This window comes from Mauremys reevesii, linkage group 25 (genome assembly GCF_016161935.1).
Source record: "Mauremys reevesii isolate NIE-2019 linkage group 25, ASM1616193v1, whole genome shotgun sequence".
NCBI classification, from domain to species: Eukaryota; Metazoa; Chordata; order Testudines; family Geoemydidae; genus Mauremys; species Mauremys reevesii.
In genome coordinates, this window is record NC_052647.1 from 7,282,996 (window position 1) to 7,303,195 (window position 20,200).

Here is a 20,200-nt window from a genome sequence, read left to right on the forward strand (position 1 = left end):
CATCCTTTGCAAACGCCGTGCACCCCCTAGGGGCCAGATGGGGCATTGCCCATGCTCCCTCTGGTGCCTGGCTTCTGAGCCGAGAGATCCTCTAGGGATGGAGGGAGGTGAGCTGCGATTCTGTGATCTCTTTTCCTGAGCCAGGCCTGGGGCTTGTTTTGCAGAACCTCCTAGGCAGCTTCCAGGCACAGGTGGGAAGTCTCTGCCAGGTGATGCTGAAGGAGCTGAAGCAGATGAACTCTCAGAACGCTGAGTGGAAGCTGCAGGTGCCAAGCCAAAGTTCGGGGCCTTCCTGGGTTTATTCCCATTATGGGGAGGAATCGCTGGTCCTACTCAGATCTAGTCTCAGGGCGATCTGTAGGGATGCAGCGCCTGGAACAGGAGATAATTAAACAGTGGCACTGCCCAGAAATTCTCATGCCTGCCTCCCCAGGGGCTGCTAACAGGGAGTTTCGCAAGGGAGTTTGGAAGGGCAGTGGGAAGGGAGCCGGAGTCCCTTGTCGGTCCTAACTCTTCCCCTGTAGCCCCCTTAAAACCTATAAACCAAACCACATTTCAAAACCCCTTTCTGTAAACCATTAACTAGGAGACAATGCAGGCAGAAGCCCAGCAGCAGAGTGGGGGCTATCCAGTTTATTGCACTCAGTGTTGCATGTATGATTACCTGTCCTGTGGGCGGGTGGTGTATGTGTGCAGTCGGTGCAAGGAGCTCCTGGCCCTCGGAGACCATGTACGGACTTTGGAGGCCAGGGTGGCGGAACTGGAGGAACTAAGAGAGGCAGAAAGGTATGTTGATGAGGCCTTCCGGGACACTGTAGAATTGTCCCACCTCCGGTCAGACAGGCCCTGCGCTGTTCAGGAGGAAGAACGGCCCAGGGAAGCAGAGCAGTCAATGGGAGCAGAGGGAGACCTTCCTGTAGTTGGGACCCTCCTTCAAGATGGTGCTGGGGTTGCCTCTCGCACTGAGATTACTTCTCCGGGGGAGGGAACTCCAGTTTCTAGGAAAAGGCAGGTGTTAGTAATGGGAGATTCGATTATTAGAAACGTAGATAGCTGGGTTTGTGATGACCGGGAGAACCGTATGGTGACTTGCCTGCATGGTGCGAAGGTTGCGGATCTCTCGAGGCATCTAGACAGACTTATGTGTAGTGCTGGGGAGGAGCCGGTGGTCGTGGTACATGTAGGTACCAATGACATAGGGAAGGGTAGGAGAGATGTCCTGGAAGCCAAATTTAGGCTGCTAGGGAAGAGACTGAAATCCAGGACCTCTCTGGTGGCATTCTCAGAAATGCTCCTAGTTCCACGCGCAGGGCTAGGTAGGCAGGCGGAGCTTCAGAGTCTCAATGCGTGGATGAGACGGTGGTGTAGAGAGGAGGGGTTCATGTTCATTAGGAACTGGGGAAACTTCTGGGATGGGGGGACCCTATACAGGAGAGATGGGCTCCACCTAAACCGAAGTGGAACCAGACTGCTGGCACTAAACATTAAAAAGGTTGTAGAGCAGTTTTTAAATTAGGAGATGGGGGAAAGCCGACTGCTGCAGAGGAGCATGTGGATCGGACACAGACTTCTCTTAGGGGAGAGTCTGATGATGCAGAATCTCCAGATTATAGTCAGGAGCAGAGGACGGAAGTGGATAATGTAAGGGCTGGATCAGATGATAAACAGTCACATAAAAAAGAATCTGGCACATCAGAAAAGGACAGACAAATAAACAGGGACAAGTTTTTAAAGTGCTTGTACACAAATGCTAGAAGTCTAAAATAATAAGATGGGTGAACTAGAGTGCGTTGTGATAAAGGAGGATATTGATATAATAGGCATCACAGAAACCTGGTGGACTGAGAGCAAACAATGGGACACAATCATTCCGGGGTACAAAATATATCGGAAGGACAGAACAGGACGTGCAGGGGGAGGAGTGGCACTATATGTGAAAGAAAATGTAGATTCAAATGAAGTAAAAATCTTAAGCGAATCCACATGTTCCATAGAATCTCTATGGATAGAAATTTCAAGCTCTAATAAAAATATAACATTGGGGATCTATTATCGACCACCTGACCAGGACAGTAATAGTGATGATGAAATGCTAAGAGAAATTAGAGAGGCTATCAAAATTAAGAACCCAATAATAGTGGGGGATTTCAATTATCCCCATGTTGACTGGGAACATTTCACTTCAGGACGAAATGCAGAGATAAAATATCTCGATACTTTAAATGACTGCTTCATGGAGCAGCTGGTACGGGAACCCACAAGGGGAGAGGCAATTCTAGATTTAATCCTGAGTGGAGTGCAGGAGCTGGTCCAAGAGGTAACTATAGCAGGACTGCTTGGAAATAGTGACCATAATACAATAGCATTCAACATCCCTGTGGTGGGAAGAACACCTCAACAGCCCAACACTGTGGCATTTAATTTCAAAAGGGGAAACTATACAAAAATGAGGGGGTTAGTTAAACAAAAGTTAAAAGGTACAGGGACTAAAGTGAAATCCCTGCAAGCTGCATGGGCCCTTTTTAAAGACACCATAATAGAGGCCCAACTTCAATGTATACCCCAAATTAAGAAACACAGTAAAAGAACTAAAAAAGAGCCACCGTGGCTTAACAACCATGTAAAAGAAGCAATGAGAGATAAAAAGACTTCCTTTAAAAAGTCAAATCCTAGTGAGGCAAATAGAAAGGAGCATAAACACTGCCAAATTAAGTGCAAGAGTGTAATAAGAAAAGCCAAAGAGGAGTTTGAAGAACGGCTAGCCTAAAACTCCAAAGGTAATAACAAAATGTTTTTTAAGTACATCAGAAGCAGGAAGACTGCTAAACAACCGGTGGGGCCCCTTGACGATCGAAATACAAAAGGAGCGCTTAGAGATGATAAAGTCATTGCGGAGAAACTTAATGGATTCTTTGCTTCAGTCTTCACGGCTGAGGATGTTAGGGAGATTCCCAAACCTGAGCTGGCTTTTGTAGGTGACAAATCTGAGGAACTGTCACAGATTGAAGTGTCACTAGAGGAGGTTTTGGAATTAATTGATAAACTCAACATTAACAAGTCACCGGGACCAGATGGCATTCACTCAAGAGTTCTGAAAGAACTCAAATGTGAAGTTGCGGAACTATTAACTAAGGTTTGTAACCTGTCCTTTAAATCGGCTTCGGTACCCTATGACTGGAAGTTAGCTAATGTAATGCCAATATTTAAAAAGGGCTTTAGAGGTGATCCTGGCAATTACAGACCAGTAAGTCTAATGTTGGTAAAGGGCAAATTAGTTGAAACAACAGTTAAGAATAAAATTGTCAGACACATAGAAAAACATAATCTGTTGAGCAATAGTCAACATGGTTTCTGTAAAGGGAAATCGTGTCTTACTAATCTATTAGAGTTCTTTGAAGGGGTCAACAAACATGTGGACAAGGGGGATCCAGTGGACATAGTGTACTTAGATTTCCAGAAAGCCTTTGACAAGGTCCCTCACCAAAGGCTCTTACTTAAATTAAGCTGTCATGGGATAAAAGGGAAGGTCCTTTCATGGATTGAGAACTGGTTAAAAGACAGGGAACAAAGGGTAGGAATTAATGGTAAATTCTCAGACTGGAGAGGGGTAACTAGTGGTGTTCCCCAAGGGTCAGTCCTAGGACCAATCCTATTCAATTTATTCATAAATGATCTGGAGAAAGGGGTAAACAGTGAGGTGGCAAAGTTTGCAGATGATACTAAACTACTCCAGATAGTTAAGACCAAAGCAGATTGTGAAGAACTTCAAAAAGATCTCACAAAACTAAGTGACTGGGCAACAAAATGGCAAATGAAATTTAATGTGGATAAATGTAAAGTAATGCACATTGGAAAAAATAACCCCAGCTATACATACAATATGATGGGGGCTAATTTAGCTACAATGAGTCAGGAAAAAGATCTTGGAGTTATCGTGGATAGGTCTCTGAAGATGTCCAGGCAGTGTGCAGAGGCGGTCAAAAAAGCAAACAGGATGTTAGGAATCATTAAAAAGGGGATAGAGAATAAGACTGAGAATATAGTATTGCCCTTATATAAATCCATGGTACGCCCACATCTCGAATACTGTGTACAGATGTGGTCTCCTCACCTCAAAAAAGATATTCTAGCACTAGAAAAGGTTCAGAAAAGGGCAACTAAAATGATTAGGGGTTTGGAGAGGGTCCCATACGAGGAAACATTAAAGAGGCTAGGACTCTTCAGCTTGGAAAAGAGAAGACTAAGGGGAGATATGATAGAGGTATATAAAATCATGAGTGATGTGGAGAAAGTGGATAAGGAAAAGTTATTTACTTATTCCCATAATACAAGAACTAGGGGTTACCAAATGAAATTAATGGGCAGCAAGTTTAAAACAAATAAAAGGAAGTTCTTCTTCACGCAGCGCACAGTCAACTTGTGGAACTCCTTACCTGAGGATGTTGTGAAGGCTAGGACTATAACAATGTTTAAAAGGGAACTGGATAAATTAATGGTGGCTAAGTCCATAAATGGCTATTAGCCAGGATGGGTAAGAATGGTGTCCCTAGCCTCTGTTCATCAGAGGATGGAGATGGATGGCAGGAGAGAGATCACTTGATCATTGCCTGTTAGGTTCACTCCCTCTGGGGCACCTGGCATTGGCCACTGTCGATAGACAGATACTGGGCTAGATGGACCTTTGGTCTTACCCGGTACGGCCGTTCTTATGTTCTCTGTACCCAAGAAGCTGACTCTCCTAGGTAAGACAGGACCATTGTGATCATCTAGTCTGACTTCCCAGGCAGCTATGTCAATGGCAGGAGAACTTGTCTTTCCTTCAGGGGGTTTGTGGGAAGGCAGTGGAGGACTAGCAATCTGGGAATGGGGTGGCGTGGCAGGGGCTCAGACACTGTGACACCAACACCCCCCCATGTTTGCTTGGTCAGGGCTTCTTGAACATTCTGGAGAAGCAGATAAATTTGGTCGGGCACCAGAGCAAGAGTGTGGAGTGGAGACACCGGATCGCGACGGAGCTGATGGCCTTAGTGGAGAAGATGCTGAGAACGCTGGCCCTGACCGTGCGTGACAACATGATCACATCCCCCAGTGGCACAGGTCAGCACCTGGCCACATGGCCCCAGTTGGGCTTTCATCACCCACAGTCTACGCTCCCACCCAACTCCCCACAGCGCCCCCTTCTGGGAGACGGGAGCTCCACCACACAGCCAATGCTCCTGCCCTGCTCCCCACAGCGCCCCCCTGCTGGGAGATGAGAGCTCCCTCCCACAGCGCCCCCTGCTGGGAGAGGCTGGGACTGGAGTAGCTGGGAGCTCCCCCCACAGCCAGGAAAGCACCTTGCCTAGCTACAGGCTTCCTCTCCATGTTCTCTGGTGTGAGCCCTGGCTGGCATTGTGGTTGCAGAGCTGGGGCTGGTGGTCAGGCAGGCTGGGAACCAGATCCAGGAGACCGTGACGCTGCAGCAGAGCAAGACGCAGATGGACTTAAAGTGGGCCGGAGCCCCAGGGCAGAAAAATGAAGGTATGTGGTTATCCCCTGTGCTGGGGTGTGTATGGCAATGGGCACGGTCAGGGCATTGGGAGCAGCAGCACTGCGCCCCCTGGTGCCAGGCTGGGGTGTGTAGGGGGACAGGGCATGGTCAGGGCATTGGTGCCGGCACCTCCGGCAGCACAGCGCCTCCTAGCACCAGGCTGGGGTGTGTATGGGGATGGGGCACAGCACCCCATAGCACCAGGCTCGGTTGTGTAGGGGGATGGGGCACGGCCAGGGCATGGGGGGTAGCATCCCCCTCAGCACAGCACCCCTGGCACCAGCCTGCCCCAGGCCCCTCCTGCCCCCCATTTCTCCTCTGTCACTCTCCTCTGTCTCTCGCAGGCTTCACGCTGGCTGGGCTGCTGACATACCAGGGGATGAGCCCCATCCTGGATGGTGCTGGGTGGGTGGAGGCGCCCGAGTGGGACGAGATCAGCCGGACGGGAAAGTGGGCGCAGGAGCTGGGGCGGCCCAGCTACCGTGTGCTGTCTCCGGTGGTGTCGGCCTTCATCAGTGACCCGAACCCCCAGGCACTTGGCCTCTCCGTCAGCATCCGCTTCAGCCACCCGGTGCCGGTGAGCCTCTGGGCTGGGCATGGTGGGGGAGGAGAGCCTGGGGTAGTGGCGGGGAGAGCCCAGGCCCATCTCTAGTAACACCCCCTGTGACAATGCTGCCCGTGGGAACCAGCTGAGGTCACTCAATTAGGGTGAACTGCAAACAAAATGGAGCAGCCAAACCCCAAAAGCTGGTGAATATTCCAATACTTAGATTTACCAAGCCAGCCCAAAACAGCTTCTGTTATACCTCACTGGTTACTCAGAAGTCCAAACAATGCAGTTCCCTTAAAGTACCCAGCCTCAGGCCTCCATCCAGACACACCTGTCAGAAATGATTACTGAAAAATCTTATCTCATCATATAAAAGAAAAAGGTTCTTCCAGTCCCAAAGGATCAGCCACATACCCAGGCCCAATTATAACGCAGATCTTACCCAAAATATACGCTTAGAGCCAATTCTTATTAACTAAGCTAGAATTTATTTTAAGAGAAAAGAGAGAGAGTGTTGGTTAAAAGATTAATATACTTACAGACTTGACTTCAATTCTTGAGGTTCAGATACATAGTAGAGAAGAACTTGTAGTTGCCAAAAATCCTTGTAGAAATAGTCCATAGGTTATAGTCCAATTTCCATATTCAGGGTGACTCCAGTCAGTGACTGGGATCTCAATCCTTGTGGCTTAAGGTTCCCCCGTCTTGAAACCCAAAGCAGATCTGAGATGAAGCAGGATCGTGTCCCAGGTTCTTATACATTTCCAGCAGCCTTTTGGCCTGAGAAAACAACAGGCTTAACTCTCCTTCTCCCAAACATCCTGGCAATTAGCACAGGTAATTTATCCATTAAACAGTACAGATACAGGTTACCACAACCTTCAAAGAGACATAGGGCTTGGCTACACTTACAAATTTGCAGCGCTGCAGCAGGGTGTGAAAACACACCCTCTCCAGCGCTGCAAATTGCGGCGCTGCAAAGCGCCAGTGTGGTCAAAGACCCAGCGCTGGGAGCGCAGCTCCCAGCGCTGTCCGTTATTCCCCACAGGGAGGTGGAGTACGGACAGCGCTGGGAGAGCTTTCTCCCAGCGCTGGTGCTTTGACTACACTTAGCGCTTCAAAGTGCTGCCGCGGCAGTGCTTTGAAGTGCTAAGTGTAGCCACAGCCATAGAGACAATAATACTATTTCACTCAAGTGTCTTCCTAAATGTTAATACTCCTTTTTTGATCTTTGACTCAAAGTTATAGCAATAGACAAGATTGTTTGCTTACATCACACAACCTGATTAAACATCTACCCTTCTACCTCTAACAATGCAAACTTGCATTTCAAAGCTCAAGTCATTCACATATCTTTCTAACCAGTTTCTAAAGTTCGGCCATGGGTCAGGTCAGTCTGTGAGTTAATTAACTCTTTCTGGCCCTGTCACCTTCCAATTAAATATTATATTACACTCATAACGTCACACTCCCAATGCAAAATTGATGCAGGAAGGGATGACATAAACATCACTGAGTGCATCCCAAGAGCTCCTCATCCTGGGTTCTGTCTCATTACAGTTTGTACTGGGTTAGAAGCCATACCAGTATATAACAGAAATGGTTTACCAATCTCATGTTCAATAACATGATTGAATTTCTTTACAGACTTAAGGTAAAACTTGGTTAGAACAATAGTGGATTGGATCTGCTCTTGCAGCATGGTTCCTGTATATTTCCTATAATCTTGCCAAGAGCTAAAGAACCTAGCTGCTTTATCCATACAAGCTTTGGCAAACATTTGGAACCCAATTAACATCAAGTTAATGTAGATATTAATGTTGTTCATAGTACAGGAATCTTGGCATTTAGCTGTTTCCCTTTTCATACAGCACATTAGGGCTGGAATGTCTTCTGTGAAAAGTTCTAATACTGTTAACAGACATTAACAGTGCAACAGTAGCATTACAAGGCCTTTTAACATAAGGTGTGTTCTTATGTGTGTTCTTTCAACATGTTCAAGGGATTTTCCAAAAGATTTGGCACATTGTACATTTTTACAGTTTTTGGTAATAGCGACACATTAGTTATAAAAATTACCATTAGCAATAGCAATAAATCCTTTGCAATTGTCCATTTACAATTGTTTTTGTCATGCCACACCTTTGGCCCAATACCATTGGGTTTTGGGCCTTTTAGGGTTACCCTGTGGTTTCCCTTTGCAAAATTAAGTTTTCTTCTTTTTCCTTGTCCTTAAGGCTTAAACTCTGATTTCTCTTGCTTAACAGAAGTCACCGGCTGATGGGGTGGGCTCTCTGTGCTAACAGCTATTAGCAAATCTTTCTTCTCCCTGTCAGTCAGGTTATTTGCATCAACACAAACAATAGCTTTTAAATTTTGAGGTTTTTTTTTTTAACTCAATTTTTGTTTATTGGAAAATCCCTACAGCTCTAGAATTTTAAAATGAAGCATTGATTACAAGAAATAAGTGTCCCCAGAGAGTCCAGAAATTGCTACATATGCTGTTGATGTGGGTTAGGGGCCCAGCAGTGACCTGGTGACCTCTGCAGGAGATGCTGATATGCTCCCAATTTTAAGGCTGGACTTTGTCTTAAAGAGATACCACACAAATCCAAAGAGTAAGAGAGAGTTTGCTTGCTCTCCCCTGTATCCTTCAGCAGTCAGACATAAAACTGTTCTGCTCTGAAACACCCGTAACCAAATCTGTCCTCAGACCCTGAAGCACAGACTGCTCACTTAGAGAATCAGCAGAGAGACATTCCTGTCCCAACACCATTGTCTTCCCAACAAGCTGGCCAAACACACCCACCTGGTTATAGGGCTGTTCAACATCCTTAGCAGCTTTTACTCCATCTGAGACCTTCTCAAAACTACCCACACTGGATCTTTCAAAAGGAAAGTCAATTTACAACAGAAAATTTCTGGCTAGTAGGAACTGAAACTTCCTTGATTCGATCATTTTCACACCTTTCAGTTGCAGCAAACTGCTTGCACAGATTACCATGAGGATTCCTTTCCCTAAGAGCTTCTCTAAGCAAGAATTTACCCCTCACAGAAGTTCTGCCCTTACCCTCTTCACCTAGGGCTTGCTCTAAAGGAAACACTTCCTTGAGCAGCAACAGGCTCTTTCTGGGTCTTTCTTACATCCAGGATCACCTTTGGCCCATCAGGCGGATTCTTACACAATCCCCTTTCAGGCAAACCTATAGACTCACTAGATAAAAGGTTAGAAGCATTCTCCTTCCCTTTGCCACACACAAGCTCAGGAATCTTTTCCTTTTTGCTACAAATTTTCCAAGTGTCAGTAGGTAACACAATTAAATCACCTTCATGCTCTCCTTGTGCCCTGGCTAGGGTATCACCTTGATCAGACTGGGTTGCTACATCCTTTTCCAACCACACATTAGCAATAGACAAAATACAAGCACCAGAATTGTTTGATCTCTGGGATTTTGCTAAGACACTAACTGGATGCAACCTAATTACAGTGCCATTCTCCCCAGCAGACACAAACTTAGGACCATTTCCTTCCTGGGCTTTAGTTGAATCCAAAACCATCTCTGAGACAACTGCACTATTCTCAACCATCACAGGCTGAAAGGCACCGTCTGTCTGCTTCACAGACAAAGAAGAGCCGGAGACGCATTCTCCTTTACCAGACACACAGCTTGGGATTTCACTTCCCTTGTCCCAGCATACAGGGCTGTTCACAGACAACTGCTTGGAGACTGGGGTAGCTCCCTCCATAGGCAAGTCAATACCCCTGACAGACACAGGCACATTTCCTTCGCTGTCACAATTCTCCACACAGGTAAAAGGTAAGGTATAGGGACAGTCATCTTCCACTATCCCTGTCTTCCCAAACTGCTGACTAGACAAAACCCTTAGCTCACAAGGCTGCCTAGGCTCCTCCAAAATCTTGTCCTCCTCTCTCTTGTCTTGATCTAATTCCAGATTTACTTTTACTTCCGAGACATTAGATAGACATTAGAAACTTCATTCATAGACAAACAGCTCTTTTTCTCAGACAAACATTTGGAGAAACCCTCCATAGACACAACTTTAGAGACACAATCCTCTCCTGTGACTGGTTTGTGTTAACTTGACTGAACATCACTGTAATATCATTTCCAATCATAAGATCCTTAGGGATTGTGTTTTTTTACTCCCACAACCATGGTGCCCTCAAATCCCTTCCATTTCAGGTGGATTTTAGCCAAAGGCACCCTGACAAAATACTCAGATAAGGCTACAACAGTTATACTTTCACCTGGCCAATAATCTTCCTCCCGGACAAGACTTGCTTTAACCAAAGTAATATCTGCTGCGGCGTCCCTCCCTGTCACACACCTCACTCCCGTCACTGCTGCACTGCTAATAAACTCTGCATTATTTTCCCATATTTAGCTTTAATATGAGTTTTAAGGTCAAATTCTTCAGAGACCACGGAAACAGCATTTGCACACCGGGCCCCAGTGCTGGGCTCTGTGAGTTTATAACAGGATTAGCATTTACCGTGGCATTTGGGGTTGGTGGTTGGGCTGCCCTTCGGTGGCGGGCAATCTGGTCTCATGTGGCGAAGCACCCCACAATGATAGCATGTAACCTGTTTATTCTTCGGGTGAGAGCTTCTACCCTCTGGGCCCCCATGAGCAACGTTATAAGAGTCAGGGCCAGGTTTACCTTTAAATCCTTCCCTCCTCTAGAAATGGGGAGAATGGTGATTAATTTTCCCCTGGGGTTTATACCCTTCCCGAGCCCTGTTCTGGGTGTGGGCATCCGCAATCTCTGCAGCCGGTAGGACTGACTCAGGGTCCCTGTCACACACAGCGGCTCTCACACGGTCAGGCACAATGTCTAGGAATTGTTCCAAAGTTATTAAATTCAGCAGTTTTTCAAAACTCTCATGTGCCTTTGCTCCCACAACCCATTTTTTAAACAAAACCCAGCAGCTTATTCTACAAAAGTACAATCATTAGACATCTTAAACTTTCTAAACTTAACTCTGTAAGAATCAGAAGTAACCGTGAACCGCCTTAACACAGAATCTTTAAACCACTCATAATCCAAGGCTTCTTGTTCCCCCGTTTCATTAAATACCTCCCTGGCTTTTCCAGTCAGTCTGGTCAACAGGACCGGCATTTGCTGATCATCATGGATCTGATACAGATTGCAGAGGCGTTCAAAGGTAGCCAAAACCTCCTCTATATCCCCAGTATCATTGTAAATGGGAAACATCCTCTCCCAGTTTTTCTCCTGGCGGTGGGGAAGTGGAGCACCAGGTGGTGGTGACTTTCTCGGTTCTTCCAATACTCGTAGCTGAAGTCTGGCCGTCTCCTGTTGCATCTGTTGAGCTTTATTCTTCCTTTTATCAGCTTCTTTCTCTCTCTCTCTCATCAGCCTCCTTCTTTCTTTCAGCAGCTTTTCTTTCTAATTCAGCGACTTTTTGCTTTTCCAGCAATCGAAGATCTGCTAGTTTCAGTTCATGCTCAAGTTGCAGTTTATTTGCTGCCTTTTGCACTCTGATTCTTTCTGCATCTTCTATAGCCTTGCTCCTGCCTCCTGATCACTGGCCATTAACAGCTCTCTCAGTTCTTGACATGTAGCTTCCTTTCTAAAGCTTATCCCCTTTTCTGAACACAAATCTTCCAGGGCTTTTTTGTCAACGCCCTCATATGCTCTTTGCTCAGCCATTGCAACTGATCCTTAACCAACCAAACTCTCACTACCAAAATTCAAATTTGTGTAGTGTGGGGTTCTGACCCAAAGCTTAATTGACGTGGTTCTGTGGATCGCATGGGCAGCACTGTCACACCCCTCACCCCGGGCAGCAGGCAAATCCGCCTTCCACACAGGGACAAACTGTTGCTCTGTGTCCCCAGCCCAGCCCCCCACCCCACTCCTGCCCCCCATGCACCAAGCGTCTCTCTGTCCCCAGGAGAACAAGACCGGCCTACGTCTCCTCTGCGCCTACTGGAAGCCTGACAGCAGGTGCTGGGCCACCGACGGCTGCACCCTGCAGAAGTTGAAAGCCACCATCACCCACTGCCAGTGCAACCACCTGACCAGCTTCGCCGTGCTCATGGCCTTCTATGAGCTGGAGGTAGGCGCAGCCCTCGCTGGGGCCTCGGGGCTGGGCTGGTTCTGCTCTTCCCCTCAATCCTTCCCTGTGGAGCAGGAGTCACTCCAGATTCATTCCCCACCAACAGGCGGGGCCCTGGATCTGATCAGGGGCACAAGGGAGACTCCCCAAGTAGCAGCGACCAATGTGCCTGGCCAGGAAGTTGGGTAAGGGGGGACCAGGCCGCGCTCCACAACAGCTCAGGAGCCTTCTGCCCTGCAGCCCTTCCCCGCCCCCCATCAGGTGCACTTGCTGGGTGGGGTTTGGCTGCAGGGGCCAGAGCAGGGGGAGCAGGAGGGGTGTGTGGCAGTTTAATCCAGGGAGGGCGAGGGCCTGTTCTGCCCATGTTGGAGCCGGGGGGAGAAGAGAAATCAGGCCCCCGCCCTCCCTGGATTCATTCCTGCTCCATTGAGAGCAGAACATCCCGGCTCCATTCGGAAAGGGTCAGGACTGAGAATCCACCACGCACCTGGGGAAGCTGTTCCGGGGTTAATTTACCCTCCCTGCCCATTTCCAGTGTGAGGGTCTCGCTTCCAGCCCTTTGGCTGCTAGACTGAAGAGCCCATGATCACAGTCCCCACAGACTGACCAAGTCACCCCTTCCCTGTCTCTCTGCTAATCCCACTGAGCTCCTGGAGTCTGTCACTACAGGGCAGGTTTGCAAATCCTTTCACCATCCTCACGGGCCTTCCTACTATTAATGAAATAATCTTATTTATTATTAATGATCATTAGTACACAAGGAGACTTCAAACATTAGAACAGAAGCACATGCTTAAAGTTCAGCACCTTCTTTACCAGGGTGCCAATTCAGAATTCTTTCCCACACCCCAAGCAGGAGCTCCTAAACCTCCTGGGTTCTTTTAGTAAAAGCCCGGTTTAAAGTGCCCACTTTCATTTCCTTTGACTTTGTCTCATTCCTCCCGGCTTGTCCTCTCTGTTAACCCCTGGAGCGCTCTGCTAATGAGATGATGCACAACTGAAAAACACAACCCCGATTTGTTTATATATCTATTTCTGTCTACACACACACACATATATAAACCAGCTTTTTATCACTAGTAGTAGTAATCTGTTGGGTACGTTTGTTTGGTTTTTGTTTGTTTTTACTAACTACTTTAATATGGAATTTTATGTTATTTCTTTTTATTCTTTTTTCGTTCCTTTATTTCTTTTTTTCCGATAAATCCAGGGTTTGGAGTCTTATTTTTAAAAATTATTTTCCCCCTACCTATTAAAAGAAATTAAATTAAGCAAAAGCTACACTCATGGTCTTTAACTCGATCTGTTTTTTCCAGAAGGAGCAGGGATTCATTAAAAACCTTCCTGATGTGGCTTTTTAAAATTTGGTTTAAGTTGATTGTTTCCTTGTCCATTTCAGCCCCGGCTGCATCAGACAGTGGACAGCCCATTCCCATCCCCTGTGCGCCCAGGAGGGATAGAAACCAGCTAACCCCCCCTCACTCCATCTTTAACAATGTGTTTCTCCTCCTCCTCCTCCTCCCGCCAGGAGCCCTCCATCCATCCCACCTCACCACCCCCAGCCTGGGCCGTGGGGCCAGCCCGACTGAACCTGTGAGTCTCAGAGAGGAGTCTGTGATCGCCCCGAGTGGGACAGGAACGGGGTCAGATCACACAGCTGGGGCTAGAGCCCCCAGCCTTGAGTAGCAGCATGGCCCAACCGCCCCCAGCACCTGCGCTAAAGAGCAACTCTGCTGGTTTGCACCAGCTGTCGATCCTTTATCCATCCGGGGCCTGGGCCACAAGAGAGCAATGCACACAACTGCACACACATATTCAGATGTGCTTGCGCAGAACACAGGAGACCCTGCACACACATGTAAACATCCATGCACGTGGGAACACACACGCACACGCCAACAGGCAAACACAGATGCACCCACTGGAACACACATCCCCATGCATGGCCATGCACACACTTAGGAACATACATGCAAACATGCCTGCATACAAGAGAGCACACGCACCCCACACACCCCTCTGATTGCATCCCCCAGTGCAGCTCTCCCTTGACTCTCAGAGCATTGGCCTGGATTTACCCCTAGCTCCGGATCTGGGTTTACTCCATAAGAACTGCCATACTGGGTCAGACCAAAGGTCCATCCAGCCCAGTATCCTATCTGCCGACAGTGGCCAGTGCCAGGTGCCTCAGAGGGAGTGAACCTAAGGTAATGATCAAGTGATCTCCCTCCTGCCATCCATCTCCACCCTCTGACAAACAGAGGCTAGGGACACCATTCCTTGCCCATCCTGGCTAATAGCCATTAATGGACTTAACCTCCATGCATTTATCTAGTTCTCTTTTAAACCCCGTTATAATCCTAGCCTTCACAACCTCCTCAGGCAAGGAGTTCCACAGGTTGACTGTGTGCTGTGTGAAGAAGAACTTCCTTTTATTTGTTGTAAACCTGCTGCCCATTAATTTCATTTGGTGGCCCCTAGTTCTTGTATTATGGGAACAAGTAAATAACTTTTCCTTATTCACTTTCTCCAAATCACTCATGATTTTATAGACCTCTATCATATTGCTCCTTAGTCTCCTCTTTTCCAAGCTGAAAAGTCTTAAACTCTTTAATCTCTCCTCATATGGGAGCCATTCCAAACCCCTAATCATTTTAGTTGCCCTTCTCTGAACCTTTTCTAATGCCAGTACATCTGTACACAGTATTCAAGATGTTGGCGTACCATGGATTTATATAAGGGCAATAAGATATTCTCCAGTTTATTCTCTATCCCTTTTTTAATGAGTCTTAACATCCTGTTTGCTTTTTTGACTGCTGCTGCACACTGCATGGACGTCTTCAGAGAACTATCCACGGTGACTCCAAGATCTTTTTTCCTGATTAGTTGTAGCTAAATTAGCCCCCATCATATTGTATTGCAAGTTAAAGAAGCATGGGCTGGACGATTGGACTATAAGCTGGATAGAAAGCTGGCTAGATCGTCGGGCTCAACGGGTAGTGATCAATGGCTCCATGTCTAGTTGGCAACTGGTTTCAAGTGGAGTGCCCCAAAGGTCAGTCCTGGGGCCGGTTTTGTTCAATAGCTTCATTAATGTTCTGGAGGATGGCGTGAACAGCACTCTCAGCAAGTTTGCAGATGACACTAAACTTGGAGGAGTGATAGATACGCTGGAGGGTAGGGATAGGATACAGAGGGACCTAGACAAATTAGAGAACTGGGCCAAAAGAAACCTGATGAGGTTCAACAAGGACAAGTACAGAGCCCTGCACTTAGGACAGAAGAATCCCATCCACTGCTATAGACTAGAGACCGAATGGCTAGGAAGCAGTTCTGCAGAAAAGGACCTAAGGGTTACAGTGGACGAGAAGCTGGATATGAGTCAGCAGTGTGCCCTTGTTGCCAAGAAGGCTAATGGCATTATGGGCTGTGTAAGTAGGGGCATTGCCAGCAGATCGAGGGACATGATCATTCCCCTCTATTCGTATCATCTGCAAATTTTCTACCTCACTGTTTACCTCTTTCTCCAGATCATTTCTCCATACCCATTTCTCCAGTTGAATAGGATTGGTCCTAGGACTGACCCTTGGGGAACACCAGCAGTTACCCCTCTCCATTCTGAAAATTTACCATTTATTCCTACCCTTTGTTCCTTGTCTTTTAACCAGTTCTCAATCCATGAGAGGATCTTCCTCTTATCCCATGACAACTTAATTTACGTAAGAACCTTTGGTGAGGGACTTTGTCAAAGGCTTTCTGGAAATCTAAGTACACTATGTCCACCGGATCCCCCTTGTCCACATGTTTGTTGACCCCTTCAAAGAACTCTAATAGGTTAAGTATCAGAGGGGTAGCCGTGTTAGTCTGGATCTGTAAAAGCAACAAAGAATCCTGTGGCACCTTATAGACTAACAGACGTTTTGCAGCATGAGCTTTCGTGGGTGAATACCCACTTCTTCAGATGCAAGGATTCTTTGTTGCTTCTAATAGGTTAGTAAGACACGATTTCCCTTTACAGAAACCATGTTGATTTTTGCCCAACCATTTATGTTCTTCTATGTGTCTGATAATTTTATTCTTTACTATTGTTTCAACTAATTTGTCCCATACTGACGTTAGACTTACTAGTCTGTAACTGCCGGGATCACCTCTAGAGCTCTTTTAAAATATTGGTGTAACATTAGCTATCTTCCAGTCATTGGGTACAGAAGCCGATTTAAAGGACAGGTTACAAACCATAGTTAATAGTTCCGCAATTTCACATTTGAGTTCTTTCAGAACGGGTGAATGCCATCTGGTCCCTGTGACTTGTTACTGTTAAGTTTATCAATTAATTCCAACATCTCCTCTAGTGACACTTCAGTCTGTGACAATTCCTCAGATTTGTCACCTGCAAAAGATGGCTCAGGTTAGGGAATCTCCCTAACATCCTCAGCAGTGAAGACTGAAGCAAAGAATTCAATACTTAGATTTCCAGAAAGCCTTTGACAAGGTCCCTCAACTAACCTCCTCATTTTTTCATAGTTCCCCTTTCTAAAATTAAATGCCACAGTGTTGGGCTGCTGAGGTGTTCTTCCCACCACAGGAATGTTAAAATTTATTATATTATGGTCACTCTTTCCAAGCGGTCCTGTTATAGTTACTTCTTGGAGCAGATCCTGCCTTCCACTCAGGCCTAAATCGAGAGTTGCCTCTCCCCTTGTGGGTTGCCGTACCAGCTGCTTCAAGAAGCAGTCATTTAAAGTATCGAGAAATTTTGTCTCTGCATTTTGTCCCCAGGTGACACGTACTCAGTCAATATGGGGATAATTGAGACCCCACACTATTATTGCATTCTTTATTTTGATAGCCTCTCTAATCTCTCTTAGCATTTCATCATCGCTATTGCTGCCCTGGTCAGGTGGTCAATAATAGATCCCTACTGTTATATACTTATTAGACCATGGAATTACTATCCATAGAAATTCTGTGGAATATGTGGATTCACTTAAGATTTTTACTTCATTTGATTCTACATTTTCTTTCACAAATCCCCCCCTCCCTCCCCAGCACGACCTTTTCTGTCCTTCTGATATATTTTGTACCCTGGAATGATTGTGTCCAATTGATTGTCCTCAGTCCACCAGGTTGCTGTGATGACTATTATATCAATATCCTCCTTTATACGAGACACTCTAGTTCACCCATCTTATTATTTAGACTTCTAGCATTTGTGTACAAGAACTTTAAAAACCTGTTTTCTGATGTGTCAGGTTCTTTTTTATGTGAATGTTTCTCGTCTGATCTGGCCCACACTTTATCCACTTCCCTCCTCTGCTCCTGACTAGAACCTAGAGAATCTCTATCAACAGACTCTCCTCTAAGAGAAGCCTATCTCCGATCCACATGCTCCTCTGCAGCAATCAGCTTTCCCCCATCTCCTAGTTTAAAAACTGCTCTATAACCTTTTTAATGTTTAGTGCCAGCAGTCTGGATCCACTTTGGTTTAGGTGGAGTCCATCCTTCCTGTATAGGTTCCCCCCATCCCAAAAGTTTTCCCAGTTCCTAATAAATCTAACCCCCTCCTCCCTACACCATCGTCTCAACCACACATTGAGATGCTGAACCTCTGCCTGCCTACCTGGCCCTGTGCATGGCACTGGAAGCATTTCTGAGAAAACCAAGATAGAGGTCCTGGATTTCAGTCTCTTTTTTAGCAGCCTAAATTTGGCCTTCAGGACGTCTCTCCTACCCTTCCCTATGTCATTGGTACCTACATGTACCACGACCATCGGCTCCTCCCCAGTACTACACATAAGTTAATCTAGATGCCTCAAGAGATCTGCAACCTTTGCACAAGGCAGGCAAATCACCTTACTGTTCTATATAATGCCTGCATCTGTAATTTTCACTCCATGCATCTGAAGAAGTGAGGTATTTTACCCACGAAAGCTTATGCCCAAATAAATCTGTTAGTCTTTAAGGTGCCACCTTACTCCTTGTTGTTTTTGTGGATACAAACTAACACGGCTACCCCCAATACTTGACATCATCTAGTTTGGGGTCTCCCACTCCTCTTATCTTCTGCATCTACGTTTAGCACCTTGTTTCCTGTTCGTTTTTCTGACTTCCTTGTCACACGGCCACACCATCTGAACCTCAGCTTTTCTATAACTGGTCCTACTTTCACTTGCCCTAATTCCCTCATTTCAAACATGGTCCATCCTTGTAACTCCAAGCATCCATCTTAACATTTTCACTTCCTCTGTCTTCAAGAATAGCTCCTGACTCTTCCTCAGTCCCCGGCTTTCAGAGCCATACAAAACTGCAGGCCTGATCACCGTCTTCTAGGTCTTACTTTTCTGATTGACAGGCGTTCGCCTATCGCAGAACACTCTCTCTCTTTACTCCAGGCCTTTCCCAGTCTGCTTATAAGTTTTTTGTTAGTGCAGGAAAATGAACTCATCATCGAATTGTACGAATGGAAGGGACCTTGAGAGGACATCTAGTCCAGTTCCCTGCACTCAAGGCAGGACTAAGTTTTATCTAGACCATCCTTGACAGGTGCTTGTCCAACCTGCTCGAAAAAATCTCCAATGCTAGAGAGTCCACAACCTCCCTAAGCAATTTATTCCAGTTCTTAACTATCCTGAAAGGAAGCTTTTCCTAATGTCCAATTTAAACTGACCTTGCTGCAATTATATCTCATTGTTTCTTGTCCTATCATCAGAGGTTAAGGAGAACAATTCTTGTCCCTCCTCCATATAACGACCCTTGATCTACTTGAAAGCTTTTATCGTGTCCTTTCTCAGTCTTCTCTTCTCCAGACGAAACAAACCCAATTTTTTTGTCGCTCTTCTCAGGACTTTGTCCAACTTGTCCAATTTGTCCACATCCTTCCTGAAATGTGGTGCCAGAACTAGACACAATACTCCAGTTGAGGCCTAATCAGAGTGGAGTAGAGACTTCTCGTGTCTTGCTTACAACGCTCCTGCTAATACATCTCAGAACAATATTTGCTTTTTTTGCAACTGCCTTACACTGACTCTTATTTAGCTTGTGGTCCATTATGACCCCATCCACAAAGCTTGTTACCCTGCCAAAGAAAGCCATCAGGTTGATTTGACAGGATTTGTTGTTGACAAATCCATACTGACTGTTACTTATCACCGTATTATCTTCAAGGAGTTTGCAAATTGATATTGAACCTTCTAAAACTTCTGTAGCTTTGCTAGTGGCTGGCCCCAGACTTACACACCCATTGTCTTCCTGCAGGAGAGCACTGAATCTACAGACCATGTACTCTGATTTCTTCTGCTGATTTTCATGCCATTTCTTTCCAATATGCACCTCCATGTCTCTCTGCATCTTCTTTCACTTCCTCTTTCCTCTCCCTCACGAGCACTACATCATCTGTAAAAGGCAGGTGCCAGGGGACTCCTCTCTGGCTGCTTTCTGTCAATGCATCCAGCACCCATGTGAACAAAAAGGGGCTTAGTCCCAAGCCTTGATGTATTCCAGCTGTTACTAGAAACTGTTCCCTTTCTTCACATGAACCTCTCGCTGTGGCAACAGCACCATCGTACATGTCCTGGACACGTCTGATATAGAATCATAGAATAGCAGGGTTGGAAAGGACCTCAGGAGGTATCTAGTCCAACCCCCTGCTCAAAGCAGGACCAATCCCCAGACAGATTTTTGCCCTAGATCCCTAAATGGCCCTCTTAAGGATTGAACTCACAACACTGGGTTTAGCAGGGAAGCTTTGTTCACTCAATGAGGGATATCAGGATCAGGCCCCTGCATAAGGCAAACACCAATGTCGGTCACCCTTCAGCGCCAGCAGAACTCATCCTCTGCCCTGGGTCTCTCTGCAGGCAAAGCAGTGCAGCAGAAGCAGCAGTTTTTGCTCTTTCTTTAATTCAACCTTAGAGATTTTGATGTCCACGTTTGGAGACGGGAATGTGACATTATCACTGGAGGTGAGAGGCTCCACCCCTGGAATGTGCCCTGCAGACTAGTGCCCCTGTGTGTGTCC

The 20,200-nt window shown here is 46.3% G+C and overlaps 1 protein-coding gene across 1 annotated transcript in view; it reads left to right on the forward strand.

Annotated features, from left to right (window-relative positions):
- Positions 1 to 20,200, forward strand: part of LOC120391221 (adhesion G protein-coupled receptor E2-like) — a 40,258-nt gene that overhangs the window by 11,825 nt on the left and 8,233 nt on the right. The window contains exons 9-13 of the mRNA XM_039514693.1: positions 165 to 266; positions 4,929 to 5,097; positions 5,404 to 5,520; positions 5,875 to 6,107; positions 12,019 to 12,183. Of these exons, the coding sequence (XP_039370627.1) occupies positions 165 to 266; positions 4,929 to 5,097; positions 5,404 to 5,520; positions 5,875 to 6,107; positions 12,019 to 12,183 (786 nt within the window). The remainder of the gene's footprint in view (positions 1 to 164; positions 267 to 4,928; positions 5,098 to 5,403; positions 5,521 to 5,874; positions 6,108 to 12,018; positions 12,184 to 20,200) is intronic.